Below are 27,878 nucleotides of genomic sequence, written 5' to 3'. Positions count from 1 at the left end.
TTATAGGTTTTTTTTTTCTTTTTAGCTAGATGAGCATTAGAGATCCTCTAACTGAAATTCAATTAATGAATCATAACAGGTTTGAAATGACTTACCAAGGTTGTCTTCTTGTTTGGCCAATTTTTACTTGTGGATCACTAACTTTTATCCCATATCACACAATGGCTAAGGTTTCTAAGTATAATTTATTAACTACACCACTGATAAGGTTGATATGTAAAAAAGCCAACTCATATAAAGTTCTGATTAGTAATTTCTGGTTTTTATTTTATCACTTTTACCACAAGAAAATAATTTTAAACCAAGAATTTTTATTAGCCATATATTGTAACTAATAGAGAAAATAATCAAATGGTAACATTAAATAGCAATAGCTTAGCTATATCTTACTACATATTGTGACACTGGACAAATTATCTTTAGGTTTCGTTTTTTTTATGAAGTTGACCATGAAAAAAATTTTAAAACTATCTCCATAGCTACCTATCTGCTACTTAGAGTACTGCAAAGAAAAAGTGCAATATTGTTACATATTACCCAATTAACTCATTGAGTCCTCTTTTAGAAATTTAAGAAATGCTAGGAGGTTTAAGGAAAAAAAAAAGAACCTACATATAATTTAAATAATTTACACTTTTATGAAATATGCCAAATATTTAAGCCTCAAAAAAAAAAGGTACATACTTCATATTATTGTCCAGCATAAAGCCCCTTTTAAATCTAGAAAAGAAATTCAAGCAGTTTTCCCTTCTATGTTTAAGGTACACAGTTTCTTTAATAACTAGAGAGGTGTCAGAGCATAAATGTCATTCTCTTAATACAACAATAATGGGCTTAAATTCTCAGCTTATTTTAAGTACAAATTTTATCTGTGCAGTGTGTTTGCAATCACTGTAAATCTCTGTCTCAGGAGCTCTCTTTTTTGTATTAGAAAGTTTTCAATAGTATTGGCTTCTTTGAAGAGTCCATCTATCTCGTCAATATAAGATGCATCTACTGCTGCTCTCTCACTAATGAGGAAAAAAAAGTTTTTATGTTAAACTAAATAGTAATAACATCTAGTGACACTATCATAGTGATTTTTTTTATTATGTCTATACTAGTTAGCTACTTCATTTAAATAGCTTTGCACATTAAAAAACTTCATTAATTTACAAACACTTCAGTAAAAGTTAAATTAGTCACATAAATATTTTTAACTATTCAAAGTCTCCTGACAGGGCAAACTATGTATCTTACATTATAATTCTAATATTAAACTACATACATTATTTTAACAGTCACACAAACCATCATCCGAATACTATGATTGTCCAGTAGTTTAAAAAACAAATACCTAATAAGCTTGATAATCTCAGACCAATAAAATATTTAAATTCAGTCAGTCCTCAAATATACAGACATAATATTTAAATATTTCATAAATATTTTATATTTAATATCACTCTTATTATCATTAGCTTCAATAAATGACATTTTTCTCAAAGAAGTTTTTTCGTAACATGTTAAATGTTATATCATCTAATTAGAGACCAAAATATATCCAGCCTAATATTAAGCTCTGGTAATAACAAAACAAAGGATGTTTAGTGGAAAAGTTAGGATTAATCTTCAAAAATAACCAATTAATCTATTATAAATGAGATAGAATAAAAAAACTGAAATTACAATTGCTGGATAGGTCTGCAACCACTGAATTAAACTTCCTATTACAGAGTTTCCAGAAAAAAATTATTTCTAAGATAAAGATTCATGAGGTTATGCTATAAGTACTTGCCTTAAGATCTTTGCATATGCAGACAACATTAGATTAATTTCTTTGCTCATGTCTGTTCAAAAAAAATCACCAAGTTATGAACTGTAACAAATTTTCTGTATTATAAAATCAATGTATAGAAATATAAGCATTTTATATATCACCATTCAAATCTTTCTCCAGGGATTCATCTTTATAAAATAGTCCAGAGCTTTCAGACAAAGAGGAATCTGATTTTCCAAGAGAGGACAGATGTGGACTATCTGGCATTTGAGGCTAATAGAAGAAAGTAAAGAAAATAGATAAACAGTCAACAAGATCCTTAGGACATATGCATTCCGCTGTCCAAAAAGGCAAATAAAACATCTTTCAGAAAAAAAAGCACGCATGCTAGAAATTATATGTGCTCATGTCCTAATCAGCCATTTAAAATTTTATTATCAAGAAAACTTTTAGGCCTAACAAGCACCTTGTTCAACATACTAAATTTTACTTTGGTTTTACATTAGACTTTGATTATGGTTTTAATCCCTTGATGGAAAAAGTTTCCTGTATCTTGCACTGGTAGATATTCCCATAGCAATATAGTAAAACTTTCACTTAGACAATAGCCAAATGCTGGCAAAATTATGCAAGATTACATAATCTTTAAGGAAGCAAATAATGTTCCAAATGCAAACAGATCAACTGGCGGAGGTAGTAGTGAAGAAGAGCAGGATACAATGCTCTTAATTTAAAATATCAGCAACTATAGTACCTAGGTATCCTTATTATAGCAAAATACTTATTTAAAACCCAAGTATCACATATGCATGAACATGAACCCATTTCTGTCTCTACATCACGAATTATAACAAAGAAGTCTCCCAATAGTTTCTTGAAGGCCTATACTAGTTAATGAAAAAGCAGCTAGAGTCAACATAGTTCCTGCTGGGACAACCCCAGTCCTGGGAGTATGAAAACATTAAATTCCATTGATCAACAGAATTTTCTGAACTAGAAAATATTTGAGAAGTATAAAAAATAAAATCAAAGATTAAGGCTCCAGGAGCATATAGATTACCTCCAGCTCTCTTGGTCTCTTGCAATTTCTAGTATCAGGTTTTACAACTTGACTCGCCATCATATTCTGGAGGCAAGGGCTGCAAAGTTTAGAGGAATGCCAAATATAAGTACAAACTGCATGCTACAGCTTTTTTGAATCTTCCCCTTTCTTTCCAGTCCGGCTGATTTAATTTAGGCTGTCATTATCTGTCACTTATCTGAACAACTCAATTTCTCCCTTCCCTATCCCATCCTATCAACTGCTATTTGGGCCATCTTTCAAAACTCTGATTACTGTATTTCTTCAACTCAAAAACCTTCCCACTATTCATTGCTCCAGAACAAATTCAATTTCCATGGAATGGCATCCAAAGTCCTAGATCACTTGCAGCCAATCTATCGTTCCCATGATTTTCATCTACTCCCTCTACATAGGATCAGCCAAACTAGTCTCTTTGGCACTTCTGCCTTGTTTCTGCCAGAATTTAAGATTCTTCTACCTTCAAAAAAATCTTAACATTGAAATATATCTTATAGTTCATCTAATCCAATGTCATTTTTCACAGATGTGAAAACAGGAGCAGAGACCGTCGACCGAGTTCAAACAAGTAAAACTGAGCCAGACTAGAACCAACCTCTTGGTACCTGAATGTCTACTGTCCTATCTTACCTTAATATAGCATCAAACTTTCCTTTTAAATTACTTCCCCATGAATTCTGAAGATCACTTCTCCAGGAATCTGAAAGATTACATTTAAACTAACGAGAAATGTAAACAACTACAACGGGAGAGTCTCTACATCTCAGGAGATGATACTCAACTATCAATTTACTTTGCTTTATTTTTTTTTTAATTTTTTTTTAACGTTTATTTATTTTTGAGACAGAGAGAGGCAGAGCATGAACGGGGGAGGGTCAGAGAGAGGGAGACACAGAATCGGAAACAGGCTCCAGGCTCTGAGCCATAAGCCCAGAGCCTGACGCGGGGCTCGAACTCACGGACCGCGAGATCATGACCTGAGCCGAAGTCAGCCGCCTAACCGACTGAGCCACCCAGGCACCCCCAATTTACTTTGCTTTAAACTCTGGTCCTGGATAATTGAAATGAATGTTTGATTAGTCATATATCATACTCACATAAATAAGACACAAAGACAGCAACAACAAATAATAGAGAAAGATGTCCTTTTGGTAAATTCCCTACAGCGCTCCTGCACTCCTTCCAGCACCTTTAGGCGTCAAGAGCTGTAACGATAATACGCAGACAATATTACGCATGCCCAGTAGCGCTCACTTTGCCTCGAGAAGTTCGAAAAGAGAAGCCAACGTGAAAGCCGTTCTCTTTTCCCTTCCCCTTTTTCTCTTCCCTTTTCCTTCTACACCTCTTCTCTGCTCTCCCAGAGTAACAGAATGTGCATATCGACGAAATGAAAACTTCTAGAGCTAGGTAACTGTGCCTCTGCAAAAACAAGTCCGTTTTTCTGTCAGAACCTAGGTCCCAGCGGACTCCACAGGGCTGCCCCAAGAGGCTGGAAGTGCTCCTGTGACAAACCCCACGATGCAATCCAATGCTCTGGTGCCCTAGACATTACACGGCACTGCCCCTGTGTCTTACGCAACTTCTCCTAGTCTTCTCTTTCTTCTCAACGCCCAGTGGGCCCCTCAGGCCTTTTCACCTGCCTTTTTTTCTCACTTCCCTCCCCGCTGCCTTTCCTCCCTAGTTGTGTTTCAGACCCATTACCGTCCCCGAGAGGAAGCGCCCATCCTCTTACTGCGCTGTTTCACACTCTCAAGGGCACGCATCCCTCCAGCCCCACCCCAAGCCTGGGCTACTACATGGCGTCCGCACCTTCTTCCTCAGCAAAAGCATGGGACTGAGGAGGCGCAGTGCGCGCGAGTGCGCATGCGAGTGCGCGGCCTCCGCGGCCTCCCAGCGGGCAGCGCAAGGGTCACGTGATGGACCGCGCAGCCGCCCTGGAGGCCAGCCTCGAGCCTGGCTAGAGGGTGTGGGGGCGAGGGGACGGGGTGGGGGGGGCGAGGGGACGGGGTGGGGGGGGCGAGGGGACGGGGTGGGGGGGGCGAGGGGACGGGGTGGGGGGGCGGGGGCACGGGGGGGGGGGAGGGGGGGAAGCCCTCATGCACTTCACGAAGGGGTAGCTTACTTCCATTGCTCTCCCGCTGTCCCCCTGGACTTGGAGTCTCTGAAATAAAAATCTACCCTTGCTTCCACGTGTGTATTTGGGGAAGGTGGGAAGAATCTGAGTCTAGTCTCTCAAGAAAGAACATGAATTTAGAATTGCCCAAGAGAGGCTGGGGTGTGTCTCACCTGCTTGGAATCTCAGTAAAGGAACATGGGACCCCTGACACTACTTTTCAAGTAAAAGTTACATCCTGTCCCAGGTGGCACGTTTGAAGGAGGGGTTTGAAGCTGAATTCCCGCTGGCTCTCGAGCGAAACTTCCAGACCCAGACCCTCCGTTCCTTCGCTTCCTTTTCTTTGGTGCAACCACACTTTCAGAATCACACCCTTTTGGAAGATTGCTTTCTTGATATGCTAGTAGGTTTAGTCAATATTTTGAAATATGATTTCAAAAAATTTTGTAACATACGTGGCCCATGTACTTGGAAGTTAGTCTCATGAGTGCTCTCATGTGGTGACTTTGACCTGCAATTTCAAAGATAGACATTCTAAAGTTATGCCCAGTTAGTTGATGTGGAAGGGGGAAAATATGACCTCATAAAACAAAGGTCAATAACCCCTAATAAATGCCAGTTACACACACTCACACCTTAGCGAACTGTATGTAACTTAACATGGTTTTTCCGTTTGGCTTACCTAAATGTTAATTGTCATAAAGACTCGGGAATTGTGTGTGTGTGTGTGTGTGTGTGTGTGTGTGTGTAATTTATCGGCTGTTTGTGAAAAAGCCATTCGTTTTAAGTAAGTTCCCAGAAATTAGGTACTCTGTTTAATTTGATTTGCTAATGTTGTGAAATAGAAGTTACTTAATCGACTAGATGATTAGGGTGCAGTTTTTGACAGTCTTTTTGGAATCCCTATCACCGTCTGAGGACTGATAGCAATCTGTGTTGAAATTTTCCCCATGTGTGGTAAAATGAGGGGGGGGGAAGTAATGAGTTTTTCATAAAGCCACAGCATTCACTTGAAAGAATTGTCCTTTAGTCTGATACATGTCCTTCCTAGTTTTTTTGGTGTTAAAACGGTCTGTCATAAAATAAAAATATAAAGACTTTTAAGATTTTTAATGCCCTTACTTGGCAAATTATAAAGTTGCCCACTCCTCTGCATTGTTAACATTATTGTCACTATTATTTTTAATAGCCTATTAAATCCAATTCCTCTTCTAGCCTTCACGTTGTATGGTATCTAAAGAGGTAGTTATCTAGTTCTTAAAGTACCTCCAGGAAAAATAATTCCACCTAATACATACATGTTTACACCAAATCAAGAGAACACCATGGACATTTTATTTTTAAAATGTTATCTCCATTGGGGTGCCTGGGTGGCTCAGTCAGTTGAGCCTCTGACTCTTGATTTCTGCTCAGGTCATGATCTCACAGTCATGAGGTCAGGCTCCAGGATGGGCATGCAGCCTACTTGGGTTTCTCTCTCTCCCTCTCCCCTGCTCACTATCTCTCTAAGAAAAACAATAGTTATCTCTGTTGTAAAAACTAAATGAGTAAGAAATGAGAGTGTGTGGAAAGTTTTAGAGTTGTCTAGTGCTTTATGGGCGCCTGTGTGGCTCAGTAGGGTAAGCGACCAACTCTTGATTTCAGCTCAGGTCCTGATCTCAGGGTTGTGTGATCGAGCCCCACACTGGGCTCTGTACTGAGTGTGGAGCCTACTTAAGATTCTCTCTCTCCATCCCTCACTCCCTCTCTCTCCCTCCCTCCCTCACTCTCTCTCTCTCAAATAAAAATAAAAGGGGGAAAAACGGTAAAATTTTCAAAGGGCTATCATCATCTCATTTTAATCTTTACAAATAATCTTACGAAGTAGGTAAGACATGAAGCCATCTGGGTTGCTCTGTATCAGAAAAAAAAAAAAAAAGTTTATCCCAAAACTAAGAAAAGGGGAAATTGTGCACTTTACATCTTTACAGTTGGAGAAAAATCATTGGCGATGGGCCATTTACAGTTAACTTGTTCGGGGGTGCCTGGGTGGCTCAGCAGGTTAAGCATCCAACTTCGCCTCAGGTCATGATCTCACGGTTCAAGGGTTTGAGCCCCGCCTCTGGCTGTGTGCTGACAGCTCAGAGCCTGGAGCCTGCTTCATATTCTGTGTCTCCCTCTCTGTCGCTCCCCCACTCATGCTCTGTCTCTCTCTGTCTCTCAAAAATGAATAAACGTTAAAAAAAATTTCTAATAAAAAATAAAAATAATAAAATTAACTTGTTTGGTGCTCTGCTTCTGATCATTCTTTGACTGTATTTCATGCTTTCGTATTAATTAGCTATATGGAACACTACAGTTGGAGGATGGAAATCTGTTACTTCAATTTCAACCATGTGTGTATTCTTACCATATATTTCCTAAATGCATGATTTTTCTTTTTCTAGTAGTCTCTGCACCAAGCACCTCTGACCATCTCACCACAGACTTCCTTTGTAATCACTGCAGTGGACATGATGTTTGTAATCACTGCGGTGGACATTGTAAAATGAAAACCCTATTTTGTTAAAAAAAAATAAATAAACCAAACTCAACTAGCTGCTTATGGAAGCATTTGATTCCTAACTCTAGAACACCTCTGTTTCCATATAGGCTCTATACTGGCCAAAAAAGCAGAAACCAAAAGTCACTTTGCTACTTTCCTTGCTAGCACGGTAATACCATTTGGCACGTGTTCAAGAAAAAATTGTCCGGGGGATTTTGTTTCTGCTAATTATTTTCAAGGCTGTGATATCTTACTCTGCTTTTTTAAAATTACATTTCAGGTGCTATTATTACATTATAGGGATTATTCTAATAGGGCTGATTATTCAGCACCACAAGATAAGGGAAAAGTTTTGTGCTAAAGTGTGAATAGAAAAATCTCAAAACAGAGAGAGATTAATGTGAGAAAAGATGCTTCTAATTGACCAAGCAGTTGCTTTTTTAAAAGGGCTTGAAAGTACAGTACTTCTGAGAGAAAGGCACAAGATTTGGAAGGGCCAGAACTCCAACTTTTACAGCAGAAATTATCTCATTAAAATAGTGATTTTACATTAAAAGAAGTACGCAAATTCTCTGACTTTATTTCCAGTTCTACTGCCCTTGGAAAGAGCCCACATTTGAAGGCGGGTTCAAGGCGTGCCAGAACAGTCTCCTCCCTCCACCTCCTTCCTCCTTTCTCCCAATCGCTTGGTCTCCTCCTCCCCCAGACGGCTATAGATCAGATGACCAGCAAGCTCTGTTTTCCAATGCTTTCTGCATTCCTGGCTGCCAGCTTCAGCTGATAAAGGGGCTCCTGCCACCTTCTGCCATCTACACAGCTCAGGAAAAGAAAGGGACCTCAAACCTTCCAGATCCCTTCCTCTCTTAGGAAACTATTGAGCACAGGTAAGAAATATCATTCCTTTTTATTTAGAAATGAGACCTGGTTTTAAAAGGAAATTAACTAGAAAAGTGATTGAGACGAATTGAGGTCCTCTGACATTACTATGATGGGCAATCTGTAACAACATAGGGAACACAGCAAAGTCAGAGTGGAAACTTTTTCTTCTAACCAATGTTGGAGAGTATCACTTTTGAGCAAACGTTCTCAAACTTTTTGGTCCTGTGACCTCTTTACATTCCTAAAAATCATTGAGGACCCTCAAAAATGTTTGTTTCCCTAGGTTACTTGACTGTATTGTTGTCATTTACTGTACTAGAAATTCAACTTGTTTCAAAATAACAGTAAACACATCACAGGCCAGCATAAAAAACATTTTTAATTATAAATAACCATACATTTTTAAAAATCTGTGAAGAGTGACATTATTTTTCATTTTTATGAATCTCTGGCTTAATGGAAGACAGTTGTGTTTCTATCTGCTTCTGCATTTAATCTATGTGATATTGCCCAGAATGTAAGCTCTGGTAAACTGTACTGTATACACATGAGAGAATGAGGGTGAAAAAGACAAATTACAGCTTGTTATTATTATGAAAGTAGCTTTGACCTCAAGAGCCCCTTAAGAATTGCTGCTTTAGAACAATAAAATAAGTAAGCTTCTCTTCAACGGGAGTCTCAACTCTGAATCCATGATTCTAAAAGCAAACAAAAAATTTTTGCCAAAGGTTGATCCTCTTGATAGAATCTGCATCAGCACCCTTAGCTGGGCTATAGTTGGACGAAATTATAACATTTCCCAGGAGAATCTTATTTCACAATAAGGCAAGGGCTAAATTAATACCTCTATTTTGAAGTACTAATAAGAAAAATTAGGACTCCCTTAAACTCCTCTTTTCTTTTTGTCTATATCCAGCTATTTCAAGTTCTTTTAAATCTTCCTCCAGAGTATCTTTTTTAACCTGGCTTGTTCATAATATCCCTACATGAATATTATGAATTCTTATGCAAATTTGTACATGAATTCTTAGAGTAGTGCCAGCGCCTGTCTCTGATCTTTCTCAAAATGCACTTGCTGGCTCAGTAACTTGCATTCCTATTGCCTATGAGATTAAATTCACATTTTTCTGGGGCACCTGGCTGGCTCACCAGGAAGAGCATGCAACTCTTGATCTTGGGGTCATGAGTTTGAGCCACACGTTGGGTGTAGAGATTACTAAGAAAAAGAAATAAACTTAAAAATAAATAAATAAATAAGATCACATTCTTCTAGTGACTTCCAAAGCCCTCTCTAACCCCACCCTACCCTGAGTTCACTACAGGACAGCAGGAGTGTTCCACCACAGTCCAAAAAAATGGCTCCATTCATGAAGTCCATCCTCCATCACAACACTGTTTTAATGATCATATAAATGCTCTTCCATGTCCTTTCCCATCTATTTAAATCGTAAGCATTCTTTAAGGTTAAATTTGATTCTCCTTTTCACACGAGGCCATTCCAACTACATCAGTTCCACTCTGGATTTTTCCTTTGAGTCTGTATTTAGCTGTGGATTATATACGTACCTATTATCATTATATTGCACCTATTATCAGCCACCTATTATTTACCTAAATTTTTACCTCGGTCTTCCTCCATCCCACCTCTGCCACATCCACATACAGACATTCATGGAATGGCAACATTTTCAAGAACTAAATGATTTCTAGAACTGAATACTTAGATTTTCATCTTGCTGCTACCAAGATGACTAAGTACCTGATTTTAGGGAATTAGGTAATATGCTTCCTCATTTCATCCGGTGTCTGTCTATGCCACAGAATTGAAATCCACAGCAAGGATAAACATGATTGCTTTTCAAATTCAAATTGCTTTTCAAACATTCTAATAATATGGGTTTTTTAAAAATATAATTTATTGTCAAGTTGGCTAACATACCATGTGTAAAGTGTGCTCTTGGTTTTTGGGGTAGATTCCCATGGTTCGTCACTTACATACAACACCCAGTGCTCATCCCAACAAGTGCCCTCCTCAATGCCCATCACTCATTTTCCCCTCTCCCTGCCCCCCCATCCACCCTCAATTTTTTCTCTGTATTTAAGATTCTTTTATGGTTTGCCTCCCTCCCTCTCTGTTTGTAACTATTTTTTCCCCTTCCCTGCTCCCATGGTCTTCTGTTAAGTTTCTAAGATCCACATATGAGTGAAAACATACGATATCTGTCCTTCTCAGACTGACTTATGTCACTCAGCATGATGCCTTCCAGTTCCATCCACGTTGCTGCAAATGGCATGATTTCATTCGTTCTCATTGCCAAGTAGTATTCCTCCAATAGTATGTTTTTAAACTCCTCTATGGCTGAAATACATATTCAATCAATACGTGTTATGTTAGAGTTATGAGGAAGTGGTTATGAGGGCATTTGCCACATATAAATGGTTCTCTCCTTGCAGCCTTAGCTAAAATCTAGAATTACAGAATACTGGAGCTGGATAACACCTGTAATATTAACCATGCAACTTCCTCTTTGTCCAAATGAGGAAACCGAGACCATCAAAATTAAGTGACTTGTCCCAGACAAGATTGTGAAGCATGTGACCTCATGTCCATCATGATTTTCTACCATTCACTAGCTTGTGGCTAGTCTCCAAGGCTTGTATAACAAAAACTGTTTTTGTTTGAAAGAACCAATTGCCACTTGCATATTCCTGGGAGTATCGTTCTGAGGTGGTTTGTAACTTTAGATGAAAAAAAGTCAATAATCTGAGAATTTTAGATGAAATATTCAAAGCATATTTATCCAGTGGGAACTATAATTTTCACAGACTGGAGTTAAGAAAGCAAAGGGACACAGATGAGACTGGAAAAGAGGGAAGTTGAGGGGAGGAATAGAAGGGTTATTTGTAGATATACTGAGATCTCACAAGAAGAGTGGTAAGAAAATAATTCAAAATAAGCACTTGAAGTAAAAAAGAAACCACCGGGGGGGGGGGGCGGGAAAGAAGAGGGAGAATATTGGAGAAGTTACTGTTTTTTTTAAAATATGTTTCAAGTGTTCCTAATATTCCTTCTCTTTCTCATTGGCTTTCAGACGGAGTGAAGGTTTTAAGATAGAAAAAAATTCTACCAGTTCCTTTACACACTGTTGTCACGGCAACAAGGTGTATCATAGCAGACATTTATTCCTTTAACATTGATTGAGCCCCTGCTGTATATAAACTTCTTTCCAAATGTGGAAGATTCAAGAAGAAAGGGACAATTCATCTTAAAGAAACTCAGATTGAAGCTGGGCAGACCTATTTGTAATCAAAATAATCTCATTCAGTGTAGTAGGATGTATTTGAGAAGCATAAGCGGGGGTAGGTGTAGGGGGGCACTGGTGAGAGAATGATTAGGTAGGAATGGAGGAGTAAGGGAGGTCTTCACAGAGAAAATGTTTGAGCTGGGCCTGAAAAGGTGAAGAACCAAGGGTCTAGCAGGCAACGAAAACAGGGAAGTTACTGCCTGGCAGGGGAAATGTCGCTGGCAACAGTATGGAGCCGGGAGAGTCTGGAAGCCAGAAAATCTCTAAAGGGAAGATGCCAGAAGTGATGAGGGCTGGACTTAAAACAATGCTGGTGGAGATGGAGAGGAGACGCCAAATTCCAGAGACATTTCTGAGTTATAACCTACAGTATTTGCGAGGCAGGTTAGACAAAGGAGTGGAGGACTCCCGGGTTTCCGTTGCAGACAGGTTATTTGGGCATGTTTTAGAAGGTAATTCATTAGTATACCCTACAGCTGGAACTGTGGGTCTGGAGCCAGAAACTGAAATTTGCAAGTTATAGAAACTACCACCCTCTCTCTTCACTTTATGGCCTGAGTCCCTAAAAAAATAGTTTCTATTTGCTGTCTTACTTTTTCCCCACCCCATTCTGCCCTAGATCTTTGTCAACATTCCCTCACATTCCCCAAACTGTTCTACCGACACCAGACCTTCCTAACTTGCCACATTCGATAAACAAGTTTGAGCTTGTACCTAAGCAGTTCCTCCTTAAAGCTCCTTTCTCCCTTGTCTTCTGTGATACTTCTCTCTTAGATTTACAAAACTGAACTAATTATTTTCCACTTGGCCTGCCATTCTCTTTTTTCTTAGTTATAATGAGGTAACCACTCAACAAGTTGCCCAAGCCAGCAACTTTGAAGTCACCCGCAGTTCCTCCTTCTCCCATTTGATCTACAGCCAATTAGCTAAAAACCAATCCTGATATTTCATCTCTCTTGAATCCATCCAGTGCTTTTGTCCCCACAGTCGCTACCTTACTTAGTTTATAGCTTCATCAACTGTTACCTTAACTGTTAAAATTGCTTCTGAGGTTGTTTTCTGGCCTCTGTTCAGTCTTGCCCCATCAAATCCATCCTCTACACAGCTGCCAGGGTGAACTTTTCAAAACATAAATCTGACCATGTCTTTCTCCTACTTAAAGAGATTCAGTATTTTTTTTTTCAGAAAAACAGTTTAAACTCTTTAGCCTACTTAAGCAAGGCCTTTACAATCGGACTCTCCTTTACAAGTTTATGTCAAACTGAACTATTTTGCAAGTTGCGTTTTATGTGAATTGAACTAGACAGAATCAAGAATAGAGAAATAATAGTCTCATTTTTCAAATTGTTTTTTTTTTAAGTTTTATTTTATTTTGAGAGAGACAGAAACAGCACAAGTCAGGGAGGGGCAGAAAGAGAGGGAGAGAGAGAATCTCAAGCAGGCTCCAAGCTGCCAGCACAAAGCCCGATGCAGGGCCTGAACCCATGAAACCATGAGATCATGAACTGAGCTGAAACTGAGGGTCGGACACTTAACTGACTGAGCCCCATAATAGTCTCACTTTATAGGCAAAATGGAAATATGTGAACTCCTCCAAATTAGTTTATGTAGAATGACACAATTTCAAAGGTGGTAGGGCAAGTGAGTTGTGAGCTGTTAACACTCTTCCCACATTTAAGTGTCTCTCATACTTGACAATTATCTGCTTCCATGTTGGTATTATGTAAGCTAGGCTATTCTTGAGACATACAGGTTATTGTTATGCTATTTTTAAAATATTCACTACTCGGGGCGCCTGGGTGGCTTGGTCGGTTAAGCTTCCGACTTTGGCTCAGGTCATGATCTTACGGTCCGTGAGTTCGAGCCCCGCGTCGGGCTCTGTGCTGACAGCTCAGAGCCTGGAGCCTGTTTCAGATTCTGTGTCTCCCTCTCTCTCTCTGCCCCTCCCCTGTTCATGCTCTGCCTCTCTCTGTCTCAAAAATAAATAAAAACGTTAAAAAAAAATTTAGAATATTCACTACTGAGGCGCCTGGGTGGCTCAGTTGATTGAGCATCCGACTCCGGCTCAGGTCATGATCTCACAGTTCTTGAGTTCAAGACCTGCCTTGGGCTCTGTGCTGACAGCTTAGAGTCTGGAGCCTCCTTCGGATTCTGTCTTCCTCTCTCTCTGCCCCTCCCCTCCTTGCACTCTCTCTCTCTCTCTCTCTCTCTCTCTCTCTCTCAAAAGTAAATAAACATTTTTAAAACTTTAAATATTCACTACTATCATAATTTTAAATATTTTTTATATCTGATAGTAATGTCATCAAAGTGCTGAGGGGTATTATTACTGCTTGTGCTGAAAAACACCTCCAAATAAATATTTTCCAAATAAGTTGGAAAAACAGTTAGATATCAGAAAACAATGATAAAAAGGCCAAAGTACCACCACGATAGAATGTGTGGAGAGAGAGCACTATGCAAAGAATCGGCTATAATGCTGAGAAAGTTGAAACAAAGAAAGCAAGCAAGAATACACTCTGGTTGTTATAGATTTATGTCCTCCGAGGATATCTCTTTACTACTTTTGTATTTGCTTCCAAGGAAAAGTTAATCTTGAACTATCTGAGATCTTCAGAAATGCTTTCTTCCTACCCAATGGGACTGCATTTGCATTAACTGCAGGAAAAGTGATGAGGTTCCAAACAAGCAAGATTCTCTCAGAATTCCCTGCTCCGGTTTTTTGCTCACGTGGTTCCCTCTTTGTGGAAAACTCTTCCCCTGGCCTTGTAAATGCCTGCCTCTCATATGGAGAGCAAGCAGAGGGTTACTGGAGGGGGTGTGGGAGGGGGGATGAGCTACGTGGGTAAGGGGCATTAAGGAATCTACTCCTGAAATCATTGTTGCGCTATATGCTAACTAATTTGGATGTAAATTTAAAAAAAGAAAATTAATGGGGCGCCTGGGTGGCGCAGTCGGTTAAGCGTCCAACTTCAGCCAGGTCACGATCTCGCGGTCCGGGAGTTCGAGCCCCGCGTCAGGCTCTGGGCTGATGGCTCAGAGCCTGGAGCCTATTTCCGATTCTGTGTCTCCCTCTCTCTCTGCCCCTCCCCGTTCATGCTCTGTCTCTCTCTGTCCCAAAAATAAATAAACGTTGAAAAAAAAAAGATTTAAAAAAAAGAAAATTAATAAAAAAGAAAAGAAAATGCCTGCCTCTCTTTCAAGGCAGCATGATTATCGCTTCCTCTAAGAAGTTTTCTTCCACACACCACCAGGCAGACAGAGAGGATCTCTTGTAAACCCAGCTCTGCACAGCGTTCATTGTACTATTTTGTAATTGTTGATATATTTGTCTCTCCCTAGACTCTGAGTAATTGCAGGGTAAGTATTGTGTTTTGTCAGCTTTCTAGCTCCATGCCTGATACGTAGTGCATGCTCAGTAATTACCTGATGAATGATTTCAAATATTGTGTAATATTATTCTTAAGGTAGTAGTGTCCTCTAAATTAATTCACTCATTGACTAAATACTCACTGTAGTAAACACTAGTAATTTCATCCAGTTCCATCCAATATACTACTTAGGGCTTTTCAAGTAAATTATTTTACAAAAATATGAATGCATTACATAACATTAAAGTTTGTAGAGAAGACCACCCTAGCCATTATTTCATATATATGAAATTATATTTACATATATGCTTGTATATTATATATCTATATAAATTTGATAACTATCCACATTTGTATATGTATAAGGAATTGAACCTAGATAAAACTGTTAAACAGCCATCAATTCACAAGTGTTTTGGGTTACCTTAATTTGGATTAAGGTTTTTAACTGGGTTTTAATTTCTGGCTTCTTCTACCACATATGTTTGGCCTCAGCAGACTATGCCAGAAAAAAATTTGAGTCACTTCTCTACTTATGAGCTTCGACTCAAATACTCCTCTATATACCAAGGACTACTGTGAAGCAGCCACATGCCTTACAGCCCCAACCATAATTACCCTCAGGAACCCAAGGTACTGCCGAACTCTGGAGTAGGGCCTCTTAATCATTTCTGTGGCATGGACCCTCACAGACAATCTGGTGAAGTTTGTGGACCCCTTCACAAAATAATGTGTTTACATGGATAACATTTAGTACTTAATTGCTCAGTAGGTTAAGCATTCGACTTCAGCTCAGGTCATGATCTCATGGTTAGTGAGCTGAAGCCCCATGTCGGGCTCTGTGCTGACAGTTCAGAGCCTGCTTCGGATTCTGTGTCTCCCTCTCTCTGCCCCTCCCTCACTCATGCTCTGTCTCTCTTTCTCTCAAAAACAAATAAATATCTAAAAAATTATCTTAAATACTTAGGCTTATAAAGGAAACTTATTATATTAAATTGAGTTATCAAAAAAGGGTTTTTTAACAAATTTTGATATAGTATATATATGCCTCTTTATCAAGACATAAATAACAAAATTTGGGGCACTTGGGTGGCTCAGTCAGTTTTGAACATTGGCTTCAGCTCAGGTCGTGATCTCACGGTTCGGGAGTTCAAGCCCCATTGGGCTCTCTTTCTCTGCTGTCAGCACAGAGCCTGCTTTGGACCCTCTCTCTCCCTCTTTCTCTGCCCCTCCTCACCTTATGTGCGTGCACGCGCTTTCTCTCTCTCTCAAAAATAAATAAACATTAAAAAAATTTTTTGCAAACAAACATGCAAACAAACAAACCCAAAATCTACGGTGGGACTAATAACTTCTGTATATTTCAAAGTAGTAAGGAGTTTAAACCCTATTTCAAGATCTCTAAAACAATTATAACACAATAGGAAATATGTGTTTCCATTACTGACATCAGAGATACTGCTAATAATACATACTGTGGTTTCCTACACGACCATAAGGGGAGGAACTGCTAAATTTCAGTTAGAAGTTGCTGAAAATAGGGGCACCTAGCTGGCTCAGTTGGTTAAGTGTCCGACTTCACTTCGTGTCATGATCTCGAGGTCCATGAGCTTGAGCCCTGTGTTGGACTCTGCTGACAGCTCAGAGCTTGAAGCCTGCTTCAGATTCTGGGTCTCTGTTTCTCTCTGCCCCTCCCCTGCTCACACTCTGTCTCTCTTCCTCTCTCACAAAAATAAATAAACATTTAAAAAAAATTTTAGAAGTTGGTGAAAATAAATGTTATTTTTTATTTGTAATATGTAATTTTTTCCTATCTAAGTTTACAAATTTCTCAGGTAGAGAAACCCTTCTTCATAGACAAAGGTCTAGAAGGATTCACACAATATTGGGGTGGGGTGGAATAGGGTGGGGCAGAGGAGAAAAGCAAAAAAAAGAAGTTTTAACATGTTTAAGTCCTGTATTATTTGGGTTTTATTTTTTTTATTTTTTACAGAAACACTGTATTTATGTATTACTTGTGTAAAAAGCATAGTATAACCCAAACTCCAGACCAAAAGCTATGGCTGCTCAAGGAGAAAAAGGGCCATCAGATGCCAGAGCGCTGTGGCGTCCTCACACACTGCCCTTACTCCCAGGCAGAAACACTACTTTTATCATCGCCTCACTTTTGGCACTTTCACAATGAAGTCACAAAGCTTCAGTCTCCCATGCACATGAACCCATTGGTTGTAAGACAGACATAGAACCAATCCAAAGTTAAATGACAAGCATCGTATATGTATATTGATGATATATTTCCTCCAAGATACAAGGACAATATTTCAGTTCAGTAGTGGGCCACTTATCCACCCTTTATAATACTGTCTTATGAGAAGATGCTTTCTAGATTCCAAACATTTGTTGGTTTACAAGAGAACATTTGAACACGTGTATTCATAAGCTGAAGACCCAAGTGTTTATTAAATATCCAAAGTGTTCATCAGCATACTGGGTGATACACTGACTTCTGAGTTTGGAGGTAATAGAAGGCAGTAAGTAGAAAAATATTTTTGGGGTGGAAATGGAAAAACCACTACCTTTTCACAAATGACTCTTTGCTTTCATTAGGAATAAAGATGACTGCTATACCAGTAGATGATTGCATCAACTTTGTGGGAATGAAATTTATTGACAATACACTTTACTTTGTAGGTAAGTCTAAAGCAATAGGCCAGATAAGGATTCAGATAAATGTATTCAGCTAGAAAAGATGTTGTGAGATAAACTATTGGGCACCTCTTTTTTTGTCACCAAATTCTGTTGTAATACCGGTGACCCTCTTTTCTGGAAAAGAATAAAAAATACTGGGCCTCTAGAAATTAACCACAATATGTCCAACGTCCTAGCACCTTGTCTCACCACATGTCCTGTCACTTTAGCTAGCAGAAGCCAACCCATAAGATGGCTGCAGGTGCACAGGATGAAATCTCACAAAATTGGGTACACTCAGGGAATTTAATTTCCTACAACAAACTGGCAAATCATATAACAAATACCTTAAATCTGGAGTTCTGTGAGTAGATTATGCCAGTTTATGTAAACAAACTTGACAAATAAAAACAGATTCTAATGATTCATCTTCTGTGGGCAGCTTGGCTCCATTTGAAAGTTTGGCTTCATTTGAAAGATTCACAGAAAGTCCCTAGGTGACTTTCCATTGAAACCATAAACTTTAAAGTAATCTATCACTTTACAAAATTTCCTTTTAAGTAAAAATTTAAATTTGTGAACTCTGGATTTGGGTTTTATATCTAATTTAGCTGAGACCACACTAAGTCTAATGAGCTCCATTTTATGCGACCTCTGGCATGATTGTATAATATTTCTGATGGAGGCCCACAAAGGCCATCACTGGTTAGTTAGTGGTTAAACACTGGGGAGTGACAGACGAGTTATAAAATGGTAGGGTAAGAGGAGATTCCGAATTGAAATATAGAGTTTAACATATTTTGTTTCTCTTTTTTTCCCCTTTAGCTGACAGTGATGGTAAAGTATAAATTTATTTCTCTTTCTTTGCAAAATCAGTAGCTACTTGAGTAAGCACCTCTCAGACACATCCATATCCCCATTCTCAGCTGAGAGAAACTGGTACTAGGCCATTTGAGAAGCTAATCTTCCCTCATAGGAATGTGGACTCAAAAGAACAGCCTCGGAATAAAGATGACCGTAAGGGATACAGAGAAGAACCGCTAGCAAAATATGCTTCTCTCTACACCTTAGAAACTTCTCTAGCTCTTAGAATCTACAAAATAGACTTCGCTTATTACAGAGATTCTAAGATTATGAGGAGGTCATGGATTCTCTGGAGGAAAGGGGGATTGAAGCAAGAGAATTGTCCAAAGTCAAGGAAACCTTCCTTTAACCCTCTCTCTCAGAAATGTTATGGGAAGAAGACTGGGAGGCTCCCAGGTGGCAGAGGATTCTGGAAACAGAGGAGACAGGAGAGGGTAGAGCAGGCAGAATTATGAAGCTGAGCCATTATGTCTTAATGATGGCTTATGTCTTAAGATGTGGATGTACCCAGTTCTTGTCCTTCTGCCATTCAGGTAGGACCATACCCATGTCTGGCCTATGACCCTCTAAAAGACCCCAGATTATTAGAGGCCATGAGTTTCTCATACTTTTCCTTAAAAGTAACACTTTCCCATTCTTAAGGTGATCCTTACTGTACTTGAAATAGAAAGTATCAACTTTAAAAAAAATACTATTTTTCACATGTCTTTTTCCCCCCAGCTTTACTGAAATATAATTGACCTATAACTCCTCATGTTTCTTAAAGATTGCCTTGCTCTCCATTTATTTAGTTCAGTAAATATTGGTATCTGTATCCCAGGTGCTATGTCAAGCAGTAGGATACAGTGGTGAGCAAAACATGGTTCCTACAGGGAGAAGCAGGCCCATGAGGAAGACAATTGGAATATAGTATGTTAAGTGTTACAAAGACACAGGATGCTATGGGAGCACATGGAAGAGGCACCTAATTCAGTCCAATAGATTCTGGGAGGGCACTTTGAAGGAGGGACAGATTTAAAGAGTGAATGGGGGTTAGTGAAGAGAAGGTATTGTGGGCAGGGAGAAGACAGCATGCACAGGCCAAGAAAGGAAAGAAAGCATGGCATGTCTGAGCAATTAAAAGTAATTCAGAATGGGAGTAGGAGAATGAAGAGAGAAGAAGGATAAACAGGGTGCAGATAAAGAAGCTTCCTTTATTCCAAGATAGGGAATTTAGACCTTATCTTTGGGATAATGGGGATTCAGAAAGCATAATATGTATGACCTGGGATACAGATCAATTTGCTGCAACAAAGAAACCCAAAAATATAGTAAGAGAAAATGCTTCCGTAAAATACAAGTCCAAGTTGGTAGTTCGTGATGATGGTGGGATCTCAAGTTTCTTCTCTCCTGCTATTCCAGTATCCCTAAGTTGTTGAACTCATTCACATACTTGAAAATCATTACCATACTTCCTAGGTCCATATCCCAGCTAGCAAGAAAGGGTTCAAAATAAGAGGAAGACAGCCCTATTCCTTTTAAAGTCTCTACTTGGAAGTTGTACACATCAACTCCACTCATATTCCATTCATTAGAATTTAGTCACCTGGCGATACCAACTGCAAGGGAATCTGGAAAATATAATTTTTATTCTAGGTGGCTATGTGCCCCATTAAAAATCAGAGATAACATGCTCATATCTCTGAATTTTAACCTTAATTAAAATTGAATTTTAATTCCTCCTGGCTTCAGTATAAAGAATTGATGTGGGGACAAAAAAAAAAGGGGAGATGCCAATTAAGAGGCTATTACTGCAGTCCCTGTAAGAAATGATAGTGACATGAATTAAGGTAGGCACAGTGGATGCCTATGAAGAGCTGTGCATGGATTTTAGAAATACTTAAAAGAATCAAGAGGACACAGTTGGGGCTGGATTTCGAAGGGGATGGAAAGAAAGACCGAAAAGGTAATGCCTACATTTTTGCACTTAGCCAATTTGTACCGTTCAGTTAAATAGGAAACACAAGAGGAAAAGCAGGGTAATGAGGAATGTGGAGCAAAGAGGAAGACATAAATTTAGTTTTAGATCTTATCTGTGGGACATCCTAGTGGAAATGTCAGTGGACTCTTGGACATAAAGTTCTTAGACCCGGATGGAAATGTGGACTGGATATATAAATTCTTTTAACATTTATTCATTTTTGAGAGACAGAGAGAGACAGAACACGAGTGTGGGAGGGGTGGAGAGAGAGGGAGACACAGAATCTGAAGCAGGCTCCAGGTTCTCAGCTGTCAGCACAGAGTCTGAGGCAGAGCTTGAACTCACGAACTATGATCATAAATACAACTAATCCAGGAAGTAGAATGACTGGGTTGACAGAAAAAAGGGGATGATTGGTAAATCAAGGTTTCAGTAGAAGATACATGCAAAACACAGATGGAGTTAGCCCTAGACACGAGAAGGAGCACCTTTTCCACATTTTCCCCCTGGGACAAGAAGGGGGGGGTGGGTAGAGGAAATTAACCGGTGGTGCCACAGTTATGTTTGTAAGTGGAGAGGCAGGAAATCATTTGCAGAAAGGGAAAGCAGAGGTCACAATGTAGAGATCCTTAGGAGATAGGAGAAGATTTAGAATCACAGCTCTGTACCACAGAGGATTGCTGAGCTATAACAGAAAGGAAGTATTGACAATCGGTGAACTGGGAATGTGCCAATTTGTACATTTGTATAATTGCTTGGCAGCAACCCTCAGCAGCCAGTCTTGGGGTTTTGTAGTAAAAGGACAAATAAATTCAGGATTTAAGACACTGGCAAAGGATAGATAAAATGATGAGCTGTGAGGCCCAGGCTTCATAGAGAAGAAAGGGAAGACAGGAAGAGGTTAGACAGAAAATGTTAAGAGGCAGGAGGACTCTAAACATAGAGGAAAAGCTTAAGAAAGCTAAAAGGATGGGAGATTGTGGTTTGAAAATAGGATATTTGAATTTAAGACCATAGAAGTAGGGGCGCCTGGGTAGCTCAGTCGGTTAGGAGTCCGACTTCAGCTCAGGTCATGATCTCACGGGTTCATGAGTTCAAGCCCCACGTCGGGTTCTGTCTGGAGCCTGCTCTAGATTATGTCTCTCCCTCTCTCTCTGCCCCTTCCCATTCACACTCTGTCTCTCTCTCTCAAAAATAAATAAACTTAAAAAAAAAAGACTATATGAGTAGAGTAGTGATAAAAAGGTGATAATAAGAATCAGGGTGCGCTCTTGGAAGTGGGTTAAAAAACACTGTGCAACTTTGTCCTACCATCTTCTACACCAGAAGATTATGATTAGCAGTTATTGAAAACTGAAATATATAGAATGATTATTTGTAATTTGGGAAGAAAAAAACATATTCTTTAATGAGATTTAATGTGCATTGTAGAAAACCTGGAAACAGATTACTTTGGCAAGCTTGAACATAAACTCTCAATCTTACGAAACTTGAACGACCAAGTTCTCTTCATTAACCAGGGAGATCAACCTGTGTTTGAGGATATGCCTGATTCTGACTGTACAGGTATTTTTTTAAATATATATTTGTAACTTAAAAATGACAAGCTTACTTCTTCCCATTCCAGTTAACTACCTATGTTTTTCTAGGATAGACCTAATCTTCAGATGAAAAATCACAGGAGTAGTAATAATTTCACACACAAAAAACTTGATAAGGTCCACATTTTTTAGTTGGGGTGAAAAATTGATGCAACAAAGATATTCCTAGGGGTCAAGCTATTCTGAGCCTATATGAGGGTCGCCAATCCCTTCACTATAATTGCACTAAGTCTACAGAATCTCCATATGGACCTTAATCGCTGTTGGTTATAGCTAAATTGCTGATGGAATTTTCAAAACTCAAAATCAAAAATAAATACACAAGCATTTGGAGTGAGTCTGTCTTCCACCAGAAATTTAGAATGCCTTAAAAGGAATCTGTTTACTGTGCCTTCCAAGGTTTGAATTCCAAATATCAGAATTTAGGCAGAGTTGAAACAGTGAATGTGTACTTTAGGGAAAAAAAACTAAATTCTTACCATAACAGATAGATTTGCAATATTCTATTTAACATTTAAAGGTTAAAAACAATCTTTTAGAATTCATAGTATCTCTAAAACACTCAAAGTTACTGTATTTGTGTTATAATACATATGATGAATGTGTTTTAAAGAATGTGAGAGTGCCCATGTAAAGTCTCCTGCTAAATGGCTGAATCTCAGAGTACAGAAATAGTGATGGGTTTGTTAAGGATTATCCCTAGGCTAATTTCCATAAATGGTGATTTGCAAAAATTCTTCTAACTAGTGTTCTTATTTATTAATGTTTATTTCAGATAATGCACCCCGGACTGAATTTATCATATATATGTATAAAGATAGCCTCACTAGAGGTCTGGCAGTAACCATCTCTGTGAATTATAAGACCATGTCTACTCTCTCCTGTGAGAACAAAATTATTTCCTTTAAGGTAAGGCTGAGCCTTAATTTGTTTTAGTCATATTTACCTGCAAAATTAAAAAACCCAAATATCCTCAGTCCAATCTTTTTTTTTTCAAGTGTATTTATTTATTTTGAAAGAGAGAGAGAGTGAGGGAGGAGCAAGAGAGAATCCCAAGCAGGATCCACGCTGTCAGTGCAGAGCCCGGCTCGGGGCTTGATCTCACAAATCGTGAGGTCATGACCTGAGCTGAAACCAAGAATTGGACACTTAACGGACTGAGCCACCCAGGTGCCTCAGAATTATATTTTCATGTGGCATTTTCCCTCTTCCCAAGTTGCCCCTTGGCATGTCTACTAAGGCCATACTCCTAACTTTCAGTAGAAAGTGATCTTGATAGCAGTTCTTTATTGGCAAATCCCCATTTAGCAAATCGTTCACGACATGGGATTCACCTTTGAAATTGTCAGTTTGTGAGCATCTCCAGGCTGCTTTCATTGGGAGGAAAGTTTTCTGGGTCACTCTGTAGTTATAGTTAATGGTTGTTTATCTGATAATAATGGAACTAGGCAAATCCAGGTGTAGGGGAGGCTAAAGTTTACACAATTTGAGCAGCCCTTTTAAAGAAAGAGAATATAAAATCAACAAAGGCATAAAGTTGATGCTTTATTTAGAAAAAGAAGGGGACTTAAAAGAGACCTGTATAAGTGAGGGGCTCTGACATTTAAGCTTCAGAGCAAATGTGCTTCTGGAAGGACTCAGTCAAGGGGCGGGAAGAGGGAAAGGAAGGTGTAGGACCAGTTTTAGGTCATGCTCTTTAATCCCATTTTCCACCCATTAATAAGGATCTTAGCAGTGATTATAAATATAGACTAAGTTCTAGATAATAAGGCACAACTGGCCGCCATTATGTGCTCACCTTTCTGGGTTGCTTACTAGCTATCAAGTCCTAGTGCTTCTGGTTACCCCTGTTTTCCTTTGGGCAAGAACCTTCATGACACCAAGACGGATTTGTTTCAAGACCTTACTGTCAGTGTCTGTTTCTTGTATGTACATCCAGACATGGTCAGGATTCTCTCAGACTTACTAAAGCAACTGGGAGAGGACGAAAATAAGAGATGTTAGGTCAGGGGTGCCTGGGTGTCTCAGTCGGTTAAACGTCCCATTTTGGCTCAGGTCATGACCTCACAGTTGGTGGGTTCGAGCCCCATGTCAGGCTCTGTGCTGACAGCTCAGAGCCTAGAACCTGCTTCGGATTCTGTGTCTCCCTCCCCCTCTCTCTGCCCCTCCCCTGCTCATACTCTTTCTCTCTCTCTCTCTCTCTTTCAAAAATAAGTAAACATTTAAAAAAAATATTTTAAGGTAAGAGATGTTAGGTCGAGCTTGCCTCTCCCTGGGTTCAGATTCAACCCCTCCTGATGTAATGATGCAAAGAATACCTTAGGCCCTTGGAGCACTCAAGTTTCACCAGGTAGGACTTTCCAAGTTGAGTGTTCCCCAAGGTCACTAGGATTGTTTCCACATCCATTTGTTGTGCATCTTCCCAATAAGGGCTATGAATAGTCAACACCAAAACTAAAGAAAGCTACTGCCCCAAGATTCCTTGCCTCTGTTCTGAAATGTGGCCTTGAACTAGTTAGAGATCACCTATTCTACCTATCCACACTTCCACCTTCAACTATAACTTTCTACACTAGGTTTGAACTAAAAGGTTTATCTGTCTTTAATATTTCTAGAGTTTTTGAAATTTTAGCTAAGGATTATTTATCACTTATACATTAGATATTAGGTTGGTCCCAAACTGTCTCCCCTAGGTTGGGGTCTCTTCCTACATTCTGGTATATCGTAGACAGCCTCAGAAATATGTGCCAGTGGGTGAACTAGTTTATACTGTCATCAATTCAAGACCCTCACATGTTGATAAAGGAAAAAGGTCAAGAGTTATGACTATAAATTCCATAATGGATTGAGAAGTTTGGAGGTGCTCCCTGGTTCTTTCAGGCCTCTTGAGAGGATGCTGGAATACTATTTTGGGTCTGGAGGTCTCTCCATCAATCCTTAGATAGGATAATGCTCATCTTTGCTACCAGGGGGTCAAAATTAAGTTCAAAATGTCTGTTGGCTCCAGGATTAATATGGAAAGAAACTTGGGTGGTCCTCACATTTTCTAGTCCATTCTAAAAAGTAGGTATGATGCACTAATAGGAAAAGTGCAGGCAGTACTGTCAGTTGGGGGACCGGCAGGATTACGGTTTCACATAATCTAGCTATTCTTGAGAAAAGCCTCTTCTGTGGCTGAAAGATATAAGAATCAGCATTTGGCTTTCAGGGTAGGACCCAGCCAAATTCAGGATAGAAATTCAGGAACTACTATGGAACTGGAGTGCTTGGCAGAGAAAAAGTGCTGACTAAGCCAATAAGCAGGGCTATCCTGGAACCCAGGACCTAGCCCTAGTACAAGTAGTGGGTCTATTTATTTATTATTTATTTATTTAATATATGAAATTTATTGTCAAATTGGTTTCCATACAACACCCAGTGCTCATCCCAAAAGATGCCCTCTTCAATACCCATCACCTACCCTACCCTCCCTCCCACCCCCCCATCAACCCTCTGTTTGTTCTCAGTTTTTAAATTTTTTTTTCAACGTTTATTTTATTTTTGGGACAGAGAGAGACAGAGCATGAACAGGGGAGAGGCAGAGAGAGAGGGAGACACAGAATCGGAAACAGGCTCCAGGCTCTGAGCCATCAGCCCAGAGCCCGACGCGGGGCTCGAACTCCCTGACCGCGAGATCGTGACCTGGCTGAAGTCGGACGCTTAACCGACTGCGCCACCCAGGCGCCCCTGTTCTCAGTTTTTAAGAGTCTCTTATGATTTGACTCTCTATTAGTGGGTCTATTTACAGCAAGTTTCAGTCCTAGGCTCCACTGAAGGAGGGACAAAGCTGAGATGCCTGCACTTTCTGTCTCTCTCACATTAGGCTCACAAACAAGAGCTAGCCTATGCCTAGGGGTGGAGGTCATCAATGTCTTTGGCTGAGAATGGTTGAAGAAAACAGGAATTGACATTAGCCTAAGAAGGTTGTGGTCTGTGCTGGAACTCTGCTTCATCTTGATCAGATATGGACTCCACTCAGGGGAGAGGAGAAAAGGAAGCTACCTGATGGTTAAATTGGGAGAAACTAGAGGCTTAAACCTGAATGTGCACTCAATGGTGGGAAAAGGCAGATTAAACAAGGAGAACAGATTAGGAATTAGCAAGGAAATAAAATCAATATTCTTATATTCAGAGGTTTGGGTTTTTTTTTTCCTTAATTGCTAAGAATAAGCACTTCTTTAGTTCTTTGCAGTAATGTACTTCAAAATAAACCAGACATATTCAAATTGTTCATGTTCTTAAAAAATTAAGTATTTTTTTTCCTCTATAGGAAATGAGTCCTCCTGAGAGTATCAATGATGAAGGAAATGACATCATATTCTTTCAGAGAAGTGTTCCAGGACATGATGATAAGATACAATTTGAGTCTTCATTGTACAAGGGGTACTTTCTAGCTTGTGAAAAAGAGAAAGATCTTTTCAAACTCATTTTGAAAAAAAAGGATGAAAATGGGGATAAGTCCATAATGTTCACTGTTCAAAACAAGAATTAGATATTAAAATTGCATAATTTGAACTTTCTGAGTTTTTGTCTTTCAGAAAGCTTGTAAGACTTTGTGTCTATAATTGTAATAATGAAATAAAATGGATAATGGTCTTAAAAGATACCACTGAGAAATGAATAATAAGGTATCACAAAATTGAGTTGAGTCTTCCTTATCCAGATAAATAAAATATTTGCATAACATTAAGAGAATGCATAGTTTCAAAACACATTCTACACTGTTAATTGGAACATAGATTATACTCAGTAGACGTGCCTGAAATCTTTTGGGTTACTGGTCCTAAAGATGAAAGATACTGATAACTTGAACTTTCTAATTTTTTAAGAATATCATTAAAACCATCAAGATTTTGTAGAGATTTGACTAATTTCTGCATTTCTTCCAAAGTCAGGTATCTTTCAAAGTCAGATTGATCCTGAATCCAACAGCATATACAAAGGATTATACATTCTAAACAAGTGGCATTCAACCCAGGAATGTAAAGATGGTTTAATATTATTAAATGAATTAACATAATATACCATATTAATAGAATAAAGGATAAAAACAACACAATCATCTCAGTAAAAGACAGTAAAAAATTTTAATTCCAATATAATTAACAAACAGTGTTATATTCATTTCAGGTATACAATATAGTGATTCAACAATTCCATATATTATTCAGTGCCCTTCACAATAAGTGCACCCTTAACCCCCATCTCCTATTCCACCTCCCCTTTGGTAACCACCAGTGTGTTCTCTGTATTTAAGAGTCTTGGTTTGTTTGTTTGTTTGTTTTCTCTTTTTTTCTCTTTGTTCATTTGTTTTGTTTCTTAAATTCCACATATGAGTGAAATCATATGGTAGTTTTCTATGACTGACTTATTTCACTTAGCATTATATCCTCTGATCCATCCATGCTGTCGCAAATGGCAAGATTTCATTCTTTTTATGGCTGAGTAATATTCCATTGTATATAAACCCCACATCTTCATTATCCATTCATCTATTAGTGGACACTTGGGTTGCTTCCTTATTTTGGCTATTGTAAATAATACTGCAATAAACATAGAGGTGCATATCTCTTTTTGAATTAGTGCTAATATCATACTTAATGGTGAAAAAATAATGCAAGAATGTCAGCTCTTACAACTTCTATTCAACATCATACTGAAGATTCTAGCCTGTACAATCACAGGAAAAAGAAA

The 27,878-nt window shown here is 39.0% G+C and overlaps 2 protein-coding genes across 13 annotated transcripts; one reads left to right on the top strand and one right to left on the bottom strand.

Moving 5' to 3' along the window:
• Nucleotides 1–240: 240 nt before the first annotated feature.
• Nucleotides 241–5,454, bottom strand: TEX12 (testis expressed 12). 8 transcript variants are annotated; one of them, XM_019811286.3, is made up of 7 exons: nucleotides 4,650–4,738; nucleotides 3,938–4,045; nucleotides 3,471–3,540; nucleotides 2,820–2,898; nucleotides 1,921–2,032; nucleotides 1,778–1,829; nucleotides 241–1,010 (listed from the first exon to the last, which is right to left on the bottom strand). In XM_019811286.3, the coding sequence occupies exons 4-7, from the start codon at nucleotides 2,880–2,882 to the stop codon at nucleotides 866–868; spliced, it is 372 nt and encodes a 123-aa protein (XP_019666845.1). In that variant the 5' UTR covers nucleotides 2,883–2,898; nucleotides 3,471–3,540; nucleotides 3,938–4,045; nucleotides 4,650–4,738; the 3' UTR covers nucleotides 241–865. The 8 variants fall into 8 exon arrangements, with proteins under 8 accessions (XP_019666845.1, XP_044894230.1, XP_006936691.1 ...); XM_045038295.1 differs by having other exon boundaries at nucleotides 4,542–4,659; XM_006936629.5 differs by lacking the exon at nucleotides 3,471–3,540 and having other exon boundaries at nucleotides 4,650–4,732.
• Nucleotides 5,455–8,175: 2,721 nt separating this feature from the next.
• Nucleotides 8,176–26,790, top strand: IL18 (interleukin 18). 5 transcript variants are annotated; one of them, XM_019811173.2, is made up of 7 exons: nucleotides 8,176–8,361; nucleotides 15,004–15,021; nucleotides 17,640–17,723; nucleotides 18,546–18,557; nucleotides 21,976–22,110; nucleotides 22,921–23,054; nucleotides 26,455–26,699. In XM_019811173.2, exons 3-7 carry the CDS (start codon nucleotides 17,648–17,650, stop codon nucleotides 26,674–26,676), a joined length of 579 nt encoding a protein of 192 aa, XP_019666732.1. In that variant the 5' UTR covers nucleotides 8,176–8,361; nucleotides 15,004–15,021; nucleotides 17,640–17,647; the 3' UTR covers nucleotides 26,677–26,699.
• Nucleotides 26,791–27,878: the final 1,088 nt, after the last annotated feature.

The sequence above is a fragment of the Felis catus genome, chromosome D1 (genome assembly GCF_018350175.1).
Source record: "Felis catus isolate Fca126 chromosome D1, F.catus_Fca126_mat1.0, whole genome shotgun sequence".
Classification (NCBI taxonomy): domain Eukaryota; kingdom Metazoa; phylum Chordata; class Mammalia; order Carnivora; family Felidae; genus Felis; species Felis catus.
This window is presented reverse-complemented; position numbering and strand designations above follow the sequence as displayed.

Excerpts from the sequence above, each read along its gene's own strand:
- IL18 (XM_019811172.3), top strand. The coding sequence starts at position 18,949 with ATGTTATGGGAAGAAGACTGGGAGGCTCCCAGGTGGCAGAGGATTCTG. Across the intron at positions 19,118-21,975 it reads CTTGTCCTTCTGCCATTCAG|AAAACCTGGAAACAGATTAC; the intron begins GTAGGACCATAC and ends TGTGCATTGTAG. Across the intron at positions 23,055-26,454 it reads ACAAAATTATTTCCTTTAAG|GAAATGAGTCCTCCTGAGAG; the intron begins GTAAGGCTGAGC and ends TTTCCTCTATAG.
- TEX12 (XM_045038293.1), bottom strand. The coding sequence starts at position 4,603 with ATGCGTGCCCTTGAGAGTGTGAAACAGCGCAGTAAGAGGATGGGCGCT. Across the intron at positions 2,899-4,541 it reads GGCGCTTCCTCTCGGGGACG|CCCTTGCCTCCAGAATATGA; the intron begins GTAATGGGTCTG and ends TAAACTTTGCAG. Across the intron at positions 1,830-1,920 it reads CCTGGAGAAAGATTTGAATG|ACATGAGCAAAGAAATTAAT; the intron begins GTGATATATAAA and ends TTTTTTGAACAG.